This window comes from Lolium perenne, chromosome 2, assembly GCF_019359855.2.
Source record: "Lolium perenne isolate Kyuss_39 chromosome 2, Kyuss_2.0, whole genome shotgun sequence".
Classification (NCBI taxonomy): Eukaryota; Viridiplantae; Streptophyta; class Magnoliopsida; order Poales; family Poaceae; genus Lolium; species Lolium perenne.
In genome coordinates this window covers 158,267,038-158,278,808 of record NC_067245.2, presented here as the reverse complement: position 1 = coordinate 158,278,808, position 11,771 = coordinate 158,267,038, and the positions used below count along the sequence as shown (strand labels likewise).

General features: G+C 47.3%; 1 protein-coding gene across 3 annotated transcripts; it reads right to left on the bottom strand.

The window, feature by feature from the left end:
* Positions 1 to 1,933: 1,933 nt before the first annotated feature.
* LOC127323434 (uncharacterized) lies at positions 1,934 to 4,148 on the bottom strand. 3 transcript variants are annotated; one of them, XM_051351573.2, is made up of 3 exons: positions 3,764 to 4,148; positions 2,673 to 2,857; positions 1,934 to 2,309 (listed from the first exon to the last, which is right to left on the bottom strand). In XM_051351573.2, the coding sequence occupies exons 1-3, from the start codon at positions 3,864 to 3,866 to the stop codon at positions 2,259 to 2,261; spliced, it is 339 nt and encodes a 112-aa protein (XP_051207533.1). In that variant the 5' UTR covers positions 3,867 to 4,148; the 3' UTR covers positions 1,934 to 2,258. The 3 variants fall into 3 exon arrangements, with proteins under 3 accessions (XP_051207533.1, XP_051207534.1, XP_051207532.1); XM_051351574.2 differs by having other exon boundaries at positions 2,642 to 2,857; positions 3,764 to 4,145; XM_051351572.2 differs by lacking the exon at positions 1,934 to 2,309 and having other exon boundaries at positions 2,408 to 2,857; positions 3,764 to 4,139.
* Between the last annotated feature and the right edge of the window lie 7,623 nt (positions 4,149 to 11,771).

Genomic DNA, 11,771 nt, shown 5'->3' with positions numbered 1-11,771 from the left:
GAGGCTCGACAGTGTGCCGCATCAGCCGGCGCGGGTAGAGGAGGATGACGCCGCCCTGGTGCATGTGTACGGCAACTCAAGCACGCAAAAGTGCGTAACCAGTGTTAGATTTGTAGATATCTAATAAAAGTAGAAATTGAAGAAGACGAATCTACACAATCAGGAGTACTGTAAATTGCAAACTGGTGAAGCATGTTAATTAAACTCGTCAATAATTAAACACTTGAGCAACAAGATCTGGGACATTAAATCGGAGAGAAAATCCTCAAAGAAAAAGCAAGATCTGGAGGATGCAAGAGCCATTCATGCATATACAGTAGTTGAAAGAGTGGCAATCAAATGAAGAGAGCAAATTAAAGGAAGAGAGACGAAGCGAAGTTAGTAGACTTACAGAAGAGCGAAGGCGAGTATGATGGTGGTGCAGTTGGCGGCGATGGCAACGGCGACGAGGGCCATGGACGGCGGTGAGTTCCCGTTGAATCCGGCGAACGTGCGGGCGACGTCAACTGGCCTCATGGCGTTGGCGCCGCCGTGATGCTCTAATGCTGGTTGAGGGCGGAAGTCGTGGAAGTTGAATAGCTAGAGCTAGTAGAGGTGATGCATGCCAAGCAACAAAACATGGTGTTGGTGACGAGCGCTGCTAGGTAGAGGTAAGTATCCCGTCCCTGCCCTGCTGCTATAATGCGTGGAGAAGCGGAAATGCTAAACCTACGGACAAATGGCTACGGAAAGAGACTTACGGGATTACGTGCAGGTAGGCAATTGGTGCTAATCCTCTCACCTTCCTTGATTTGTGGGCTGTAATCCAACTGAATTTCTCCACGTCCCTCCGTAGGTGAATTCCGTAACGTGCAGTCCGTATGTGTAGCATTACTGGGTGCCTAGCGTTTCATGTGACACGAATGGCCGGTCACTAATCAGCTAACGTACTGGTGGTACACACGTTGAGGAAGTGAGCTAAGTGAAAAGCAAAAGTTACACTTTCACTCACTTACAAGTACGTACTATGTAGTTGTAGAAAAGTTTTTTAAAAAAAATGCGTAACTAAAGTAGCATTTTTTTTTTAAAAAAAATCACTGGTACGTAGAGTCTAGAGAAAATCTCAATCAATTGATTTAAGAATCATCTTGATGGATTTGTACTCGGCAAATGAAACCACAATCTTACTCGATCGATCGATCAGCTAGCTGAGTTGAGTGTTTCTTTTGTTTCTTGTTTTTCAACCACAACCAGGCGCGCCGTACGTCCACACCCAGACTGCAACCGCGCACGACCGCGCTACGTAAAGAGATGGGAGGCTGACGCTGAGCCATTAATTTCCATCCAGGATATTAACAAACGAAATCCTCGATCGACCGATCGATTGGCATGACAGCAACTGGCCTGTCGCCGTCGCCGTTGGCTAGCTAACCCGACGTCGTGGAAAAGAGACCAAAGGTCGATCCCGAGCTAACCCGACGTCGTGGAAAAAGTAAAACAACAGTCAAATATCTTCCATTCCGGAACCACGCACGTCGATGGTTCGAGAATCACGACTCTGCCAGTAGACTTCTCCTCAGCCTCATCGTCAACAAAAGGTGCTACGGCCTCTCTCCTACTTCAGGATGTAAATGGCTCATCCGCTGGACATATACGAGCTGCCACTTCCGCCACATACGTGATTAGCAAATTTTGCGGCAGCCGCTAACTATTTCTGGCGGCCTCGTGCTGCTTAGCGGCGCCGCTTTGGCCGCCTACAGGATTAGCAGCTAGTACTTCCCGCTGTCGCGTGTTGCTTGATGCCTCTTACGCTTACTAGTACTACGGCTGATGGAGTGATGCGTATGCACATACGTTCTACTTCTACAACGGCTGAATTAAAATAGCAGATACTTTCTAGAAAATTGGTACGGACTTGTTGACGGAAGCATATTTTTGGTTCTCATCCAAGCTGTAACAGCTGAATGAAGCATATTTTTGGAAGATCTACTTTGTGCTTCTTCACACAAAGCTCAACAAGGAAGATTCTGAACTAGAACTAATGAAAATGGTGGCAATCAGAAATCAAGAGGAAGGTTGGACTTGTTGACGGTGTCTTCTTGAGCTCTGATAGTTCATTGCTCTACACTTAGAAGTGGTCCTGCTTCTATCCTGACATAATACTGCTGCATTAACCTTGTCTAGACCGGTATTGTCCTGATATAATTACAGAAACTTGTGCAATGGAGCATCATTCGAACTACTGAAAACTTGACATGAATCTACATCTTGAAGTGCAACTAGGGAGTAGCATCAACAGATGAACAGGAGTCTTCATTGAACAAGGAAGTCTGCAAAAATTAACAAGTATAGTCAACTTCATTGCAGAATTCTCCGAACATTGAATACGGTAAAACAATTTGCAAACATGACAAAATGAACTCAGAGATTTTGTGAATAAAATGAGCGCCACTTAGCACTGAATTTTGTCCTCAGGGTTGACCAGAGCATCCCTATTACAGCTTGGATGAGAACCAAGAGACTCCATCAAATAACCAAAATCCTATTTGACAGTGGCACTTAAAGCTTGGATGGGAGATAGTATGAGTTTCAAAGCTGCCTGATATGAAGGTTGCAGCATAATACTAAGAAATCACTTGCAAACCAGCAGTAATCATACTACCCTTTTGCTGCTCATCAAGGGCATCCCACACCTGCTGGTCCTCATTGATGGTTTCCCACTTTAGCCTCTGCTTGTCAACATCACCCATGGGATCCAATTCTTCGAGCTCAACCGGCTTCATGGATGGGCCAGCCATTTCTTCGAGGTGAACCAGCTTCATGGATGAGCCAGCCAATTCTTCGAGCTCAACCGGCTTCATGGATGGGCCAGCCATCCCTATATATTCAAGAACACATATAATTAGAAACATAGTCAGCATTTCTATTTCACTCAATTAGAGATTCTCTACTGGTTGGTCCATCTCTTGTAAGCGTTTCTTTGCCTTGCAAATTCGAAGATATTTACTTCATACGACGGTTATTTCATATCATGTGCTTCCACAGTTTGTAAATTACTCACTGATGTTCTATTCTAAATTATACATGTCTACTTACTCGCACATAGAAAACTTTGAATTTGGTATTCTCCTGATTTTTTTCCTGATCATCTGGAGATTCAAGAGCTATTTTCTGTCTCCTCCCAATCCTAAAAGTTTTGGCTATGCTAACAATTTTCCCCTACCATCTTCAATACTGTAACTGTGTAACCGATCCTTGTCTACATGTAGCACTGAACGACAGACTGAGGGACGAGGTTCAGCAGCTGAAGATTGCAACAGGACAGGTTAACAACGCCAACAGCGGGAAAATGGGAAAATTCGGCATGTCCTCCTACGGAGTCGATTCAGAAAGCTACCAGCGTAGCCAGATGCAATCTCTTCTGGCTGCTCAGCAGCTTCAGCAACTCCAAATCCGCTCCCAGCACCAGCATGTTGGACATTCATCATACCCATTTGCAAAGTATCATTGTTAACATGGTGTATACTAAAAGAGATGGGACGAGCTGGGTACTGAGCTAGCACTCTTCCAACAATCAGTTACCAACCATAGAGAAAATCTATCAATATACACTGACTACTACAACATAGAAATTCGAGCAGCTCGTGAATCCGCATCCAGTCAGCGACATGGAACATGGAAAAAACGCAATTCACAATCAAACCTCGAAAATCCTTCTTACTAGGCTAGAGCTTTCCAAGAGGAGGGGAGGGGAACCAGAGAGTGAAGAGGAGAGATTCCTCACCGTCGAGCACGGACTTGCTCCCGCCGCTGTGCGGCCCTGCTGGTGCCGGAGCGGCCACGATCGCAGTGGAGGAGACGGGGAAGGTAGTCTCCGCCAGATCCATCTGCTGCGGAGGAGGAGAACCTAGGACATGTCGACGCGGAGGAGGTGGTCGGGGGCGGCGTGGAGGAGACGCGGAGGAGGTGGTTGGGGGCGGCGCGGAGGATACTCGGAGGAGGAGGCGGCGCAGAGGAGGAGGGCGACGGGATAGCGAAGGGGATGGGGAGTTTTCTTTTTTCCTTCGAGGGAAAAAAAAAACGCGGTCAGCCGCTGGAAATCGTGGACTTCACGGATCTGTCCACGTATGCCACTTAAAATTCGTGAAAATCCACTTGTGCCATTTAGACTAAAATTCGCGGGCGGCGTATGTGGGCACGCGGAGTGCCGCTGCCATTTACATCCTGACTCCTACTGTTAGTTCCAATTTGAGGCCAGGGGCAGCTAGCTAGCTAGCCCGGCCGGCAAGTCCTTCCCTTCCCTTCACCTCCGACTCCGATCGTCGACCTGGTGGCGGAGCCACATCAAATGATCACATAGTTTTTTTTTAACAAAACAAGAAATAAGTACGTAATACATTATTAAAATTTATATAAATACATGTATTTAAGTACACAATATTAAGCTAACAACACACATGGTTGTTGTCCTTGCTCCACCACTATTCAACCGTCATTCCCTGTCAGTTTAACGTACATACCTGTTTTGATCAGCTGTTTGGAATTTTCCATGCTATAATACACCACGTAGGCAGGATATCGATGGATAAATTAATGATGATTAGTGACGGATGACGTCGGTGCATCTCACGACAACGGCATTCTTTTTGATGCGAGTTAAAAAGGCCAAACCTACCTTTCACGACAACGAGACCAAAGTTCGATCCCGAGCTAGCTGATGATAGCTACGGTTTTCCAACGTACGCGCTTGTCAAATGCAGACTTTTTTTTTTTTTGAATTACTTGTCAAATGCAGACTTAATTCGCGGCAATTAATGTCAAAGACGGCACAGGTATTTTTTAGAACAAGTTGTAGGATTGGACTACTCGCGTGCCGGTTGCAGAAACACCAGTGACGCATACGCCTCCACAATGGGCTGCAGCGTTGGCAACTCGGCGTGCTGCTAATTAACTCATAATAATAGTATATGCAAGGAACAGGAAGGATGGAATGTCTGCACATGTCGACATTTTCTACCAACTCGCATCCACGCAGGTGCTATGTACAGCCGCCAGCCACGCGCACCAAAATACTCCTATCTTCAATGTGTCAGTACTACACACTGTGACCCTTTGTTCTAAATTAAGTTTCTGATGATTTGTCTAGATTTAAATGTATCTACATAGTATAACGCTATGTTACAAATAAATTGCCACTCATTTGTCTACATTTGCATATATCTACATTATCACTCATGCTCCGGTGCTCCTCTCTTAGTAAAACTCTGGCCGCAACAAATACAAGAACGGTGGAGATCTTTCCATACCCCTTCGTAAGCTATGGCACAGAAGACGGAATATATTCGTATGGTTATCATAAACCACCTAACTGAACTAGTCCCATATGAAAGTACAATCCCCCCCCCCCCCCCCCCCCCAGTCGAAACGTGGCGGGACACAATGTTGAGACTGGTTCAGAACTCCTAAAGTACTGAAGTCGGTAATCTTTTGGTGAATATACCGGCGTACTGCGAGCATGTGGGTACATGAAGAACACGGGCCTCACCGAGAGCAACACGATCCCTGGCGAAGTGAAGATCGATCTCAACATGTTTGGTGCGCTGATGTTGCACATGGTTCGTGGAGAGGTAAATGGCCGATATGTTGTCGCGGTAGACCACAATAGCTTTGGTTGGAGGTTGATACAACTCGGTTAGAAGTTTACGCAGCCATATAGCTTCAGCTACGCAGTTAGCAACAACACTATATTCAGCTTCTGCACTGGATCTGGAGACAGCGTGCTGTCGTTTGGAGGACCAAGAGACAAGATTCTTGCCAAGGAAAACACATAAGCCAGAGGTAGACTTGCGTGTGTCAGGGCAGCCTGCCCAATTGGCGTGGGAGTATGCCACTAACTCATACGAGGAACCGACATAAAGTTGAAAACCAAGATGAGATGCGCCCTGAACGTAGCGCAAAATTTGTTTAACAAGCTATAGGTGAGCCTTGCGGGGATCATGCATGAACATGCATACTTGCTGGACAACATAGGAGAGATCCGGCCTGGTCATACTGCGATAGTGTGAGGGATCTGACACTGTAGGACCATCCCGTGCTGATTGTTTGCACTTGATGTCAATAGGGGTAGAAATCGGGTTGCAGTTGAGCATGTTGGCCAGCTCCAAAAGGTCCATGGCATAGCGCTGAAAGAAGGGCGGTGGTGCTGGCAGTGAGGATGATGTCGTCAACATATAGTAGAAGGTACGCAGTATCATTGGCAGAATGATAGATGAAGAGAGAGGGATCACTCTTGGAGCTAATAAACCCAAGGCTATGAAGGTATGCAGCAAACCGAAGGAACCAGGTGTGAGGTGCTTGTTTGAGTCCATAGAGGGATTTCTTGAGCTTGCACACATGTGTAGGATGATCTGAATCAAGAAATCCAGCTGGTTGAGTACAGTACACGGTTTAAGCGAGTTCACCTTGGAAGAAGGAATTTTTCACATCTAGTTGATGAATAGGCCATGAACTCAAGGTGGCTTAAAGTTTCTTCATAGTCAACTCCTTGTTGAGTAAATCGTCGGAGGACCCAGCGAGCCTTGTAGCGAGAGAGAGCCATCGGGATTCAGTTTGTGACGAAATATCCACTTTCCAGTAACAACATTGACACCTGTAGGACAAGGAACCAAAGACCAAGTATCATTCCGAATTAGAGCATCAAACTCATCATGCATAGCATCATACCAACGGGTGTCCGTAAGTGATGTACGGTACGACGAAGGAATAGGTGAAATATCGGTGGAAACAGATAAGTTAAATTGTTGCTTAGGCATGAAATGACATGTTTTGGCTCGGGTGCGCATTCTATGTGCGTTGTCGTGTGGAGTTACCGGGACAACGCATGGGGGCGGTACAGGCTGACGTGACGGACTGGGTGTGGAGGATGGTGGTGTGTGGGTGGAGCACGAGGCTGATGTGGAGGGTGGTGGGTTGGTCGGCGAGCAGGGTGCAGTCGCAGACGGGGAGGTAGGGTGGTGGGTGTGGAGGGGGACATGGCGGTATGTGGGGCAGTAGGATTGGGCGGCGCGGAGTTGGAGGCGGGAATGATTGGGTGCGAGGATCGAGGAAGATTGCAATGGGATTAGGTGTGGGGGCTGGATTTCTGCGGAGGGAGGAGGTGTGAGGTTGGTTGTGCCAGCTGTATAGGGAAAAGAATTTTCATTAAAAACAACATGTCGGAGATGATAATTTTACGAGTGGTGAGATCAAAGGACCGGTACCCTTTGTTTTTGCGTGGATATCAAAGAATAACACAACGTGTGGAGCGTGGAGAGAGTTTATGGTCAATTGTGTGGGATAGGTTGGGGAAACATAAACAACCAAAAGTGCGTAAATGATCATATGTAGGATGTATACCGTAAAGAAGGAAGTAAGATGTGAAATGTCCGATGACACGAGAGGGTCTAATGTTAAAAAGAGGATTGGCACTGTTAAGAGCTTCTACACAGAAGGCTGGTGGTAGTTTAGATTGAAAGAGGAGGTTTTGACAACGTCACTGGTGGTGAGGATTATGCGCTCAGCATGTCCATTCTGGGGAGATATATAAGGACAGGATAGGCCAAGGGCGACACCATGTGAAGAGAGAGAGATGCGTAGAGTGGTGGTGAGAAATTCTCCTGCGTTATCACATTTAAGACATCGTATGGTTATGTGGAATTGGTTTTCTACGAAGACAAAGAAACAAAGAAGAGTATCAGAATTGTCTGATTTTGCACGTAGAGGAAACACCCAAGAAAAATGCGAGAAATCGTCAAGAATAACTAAGTAATATTTGTAGCATGAACAACTGGGAACATATGACGTCCATATATCAGAATGAATAAGATCAAACGGAGACAATGCATGGGAGTGTGATGTAGCAAAAGGTAATTTCATGTGTTTCCCTAATTGGCAAGCATCACATAAAGTTTGAGACACTGGACGTTTATTACAACTTGAAAGAAAATCTAAAGGCACATGCAAAATAGCAAAGGAGCTTGGGTGGCTGAGGTGTCGATGCCAGAGATCGTTAGTGATGGTGAATGCAGTGGTGGAGGTGGTGGAGCCTTGATCGCTGAAGGACGGATAGAGATCACCAGAGATATTGGAGCGCACCCTCTTGGTGAAAAGACCCTTCAAGGAAAAGCCGAAAGGGTCAAATTCTGCGGAACAACCGTTATCACGAACAAATTTTTGAGTGGCACAAAGATTTAATTTGGATTATAGATGGAGATACAAGAACATCATTAAGAACAAAGGGTCAAGAGGTGAGGTGTGCAGTACCAATAGCAACAACACAAAGATGAGAACCGTTACCAACAATAATATGATGAGAATTGATGCCTAAATGAGAATGAGACGATGTCAATATACCTTGATTGCCGATGAAATGAGTGGTGGCGCCGAATTTCATGATCCAGTCGGGTCCTGGCTGAGGGAACACAGTGCATAGCCTGGGGCAGTCTGGTAGAGGGTGGTGTAGTCCCATGATGGTGTTGGTGAAGGCTGGGGCACGGTGGGTGGAGCGGGTGCGTGCATCAGTGGGTAAGCTAGGTCCGCATGCCAGGACAATGTCCGAGGATGCCATAGAAGTTCGGCGAAATCCAGGGAGAACATGGCGACAACGGTGTCCCCATAGGGGCAAAGTAGCCGAGCCAAGGCTGTTGCTGTTGGCCCCCACCCCGGCCTCCGTTGTAGGTACGACCACCCGAGTAGCCTCCACCGTGGCCACGGCTACCGCCGTGCTGTTGGCCTCCACCGCGGCCACCTTATTGGCCGTACTAGAACCTAGGAATAGGATTCCATCTACGGTAGTTGGGGCTGACACCGGGGGGATGCACGGGGGTGCTGCTGCCATTGAGGGCGCCACGACCATCAGTTTGCACGGCTAGTGCTTGGGAACCAGTATGTTGGTTTTGAGAGGTGGTGTTGACCTCGACGCGCTGAAGGTGGGAGCATGCTTCGACAAAGGAGGGGTCCGTTGTCTTGAGGATCTCGGCATGCAGCTTGTACTGGTCACGAAGGCCGTCGATGAACTGAAGGGTGAGGTCGTGGTCATCGACGGGGCAACCGATTGCAGCGATATCATTCGCGATCCACTGCAGTTAGCTGGCGTAGGTGGAGATTGGGAGATCTCCACGAGGGGTGCTGCGGAACGCCTTGCTGAGGAAGAGGTAGTGCGAAGCCTCGTTGTCGAGGAAGAAGCGGGTGATGCGCGTCCATGTAGAGCATGCTCGACCTTCGGGGCTGGAGATAAGTCGGTACAGATAATCGATCAATGTGCCCATGAAACACAGGGAGATGTGGATGTCCACCGCTATCCAGAAGTCGTCGGGGGCAGCAGGGGCCGCACCTTCGGTGATGTGATCCATCGCCTTATACATGGTGAGGACGAAGATGAGGATCTTCCTCCACTTCGAGAAGTTTTCGTCGGCGGAATTGACTTGAAATTTTAAGTAGTTGTGGATGTGAACTCCTAGGATCGGGTGGGAGGTGGGCATTGGTGGGAGCAGCGAGTAGAGGATGGAGGGCGACGAGGCAGTGGTGGCGACGATCGGAAGACCGAACATTAGGTTTTGGAGGTTTAGGGCATCAATAGTTTTAGGGTTTGGGGGATTTTGGGAAGAGGTGTGCAGAGATACGGTGGTAGGGAGTTCGCCGGAGGCGTTTGGAGATACGGGAGGTGGAGATACGTCGGTGGTGGCGGCGCTGGTGGTCGCCATGGGCGGCGGCGCGGGTAAGGCGGCGCGCCTAGCTCTGATACCAAAAAGACGGAATATATTATTATTATTATTATTATCATAAACCAAGGATTACAAGTGTTTATATAGGTGAGAGAGGGAGATGTAAAACCCTAACCTTAACTGAACCGGCCCCATATGAAAGTACAGTTCAACATGCATGATTGTAAAATAAATTTTTTTGCGTACAACCCTATAGTGGTCCATATAGAACGTGTTGTCTTGTACGAGGGTACCCTCCGTTGATGGACTGGCGGATGTGGAGCGGCCACGATATCACCGGCAATGGCGGAGATGACCAGCGCGCGTAGCACCCTTAATTAGTAGGATCCCTGCCGGCGTAGTGATTCCGTCATCCGGGGGCGTCGTCGTCGGATACCGCAGGGAGCAGGTTTCAAAACCACGCATGCATGACGTGGGAGAGAGGGAGGTGGAAGCTGCAGGGAGAGGGCGGTGGAAGCTGCAGCCGGAGATGGTCGTGGCCAGCCAGTGGCGGCGCAGGCAATTTCATCGCCAGAGCGCGTACATGAGGGAGAGGGTGAGAGTGATGTGGGTGGTCGGTCCGACCAGGTCGGTGATATGTCTCAAACGTATCTATAATTTCTGATGCTCCATGCTTGTTTTACACCAATTCATATATGTTTTGCTTACACTTTGATGCACTTTTATATGATTTCCGATACTAACCTATTAACAAGATGTCACAGTGCCAGTTCCCAGTTTTCTACTATTTTTGTATTTCAGAAAAGTTGTACAGGAAATATTTTTGGAATTGGACGAAATAAAAACCAAAGTCAATATTTAGCGAAATGAAGATAAATTCCAGAGGGGGGTCGAAGAGACGCCATAGGGCGGCCACACCTGCCCTTGGCGCGGCCAAGCCCGAGCTCGCGCCAAGGCATGGTGTGGGCCCCCCAGGGACCCCACCGACCTTAATCCTCTGCCTATTTATACATCTTCTCGGGAAACCCTGGATACCCGAGCCTCCATCCACGAAAAGTTCCGTCGAGGCCACCATCGCAGAACCCATCTCGGGGAGAGGGGGTTCTGAAGCTCTTCCCGGGGGGATCTGAAGCTCTTCCCGGTACCCTGCCGGACGGGAAAATCATCGCCGGAGGCATCTACATCGCCATGCCCGCCTCCGAAGTGATGCGTGAGTAGTTCATCCCTGGACTATGGGTCCATAGCAGTAGCTAGATGGTTGTCTCCTCCAATTTGTGCTTCATTTATAGATCTTGTGAGCTGCCCTACATGATCAAGATCATCCTTATGTAATCCTACATGTTGTGTTTGTTGGAATCCGATGAATATTGTATACTATGTTAAGGTCGATTATATATTCATGTACGTCATGTGTTATTTGTGATCTTGCATGCTCTCCGTTGCTAGTAGATACTCTGGCCAAGTAGATGCTTGTGACTCCAAGAGGGGGTATTTATGCTCGATAGTAGGTTCATGCCTCTAGTTTTCTGGAATAGTGACAATAACTTCTAACATTGTAGATGTGTTGTTGCTACTAGGGAGAAAACACAATGTTTTATCCAAGGGTAATTCTATTGTTTAATTTACACACATTGCTTAATGCGATAATCTGTTGCTTGCAACTTAATACTGAAAGGGGTCCGGACGATAACCGGAAGGTGGATTATTAGTCATAGACGTACTTGGATTACGGTCTATCTATTATGTTGTAATGCCCAATCAAATCTCATAGTAATCGTCTTGTCATGTATGGTCGATATTCTGTCAATTGTCCAGCTGTAATTTGTTCACCCAACATGCTATTTATCTTTATGGAGAGACACCTATAGTGAACGTTGGACCCGGTCCTTTCATTTACACTGATACAATCATCTTGTTATGTTTACTTACTGTAATTCATGTTCTCTTTAATTACTGCAAACATCTCTTTCCACTCGATACGTCTAATTCTTTGTGTTCAGCAAACCGGTGAGATTGACAACCTCACTGCAAGTTGGGGCAAAGTACTTGGGTTGTGTTGTGTGCAGATTCCACGTTGTTGCTGACGCTGGT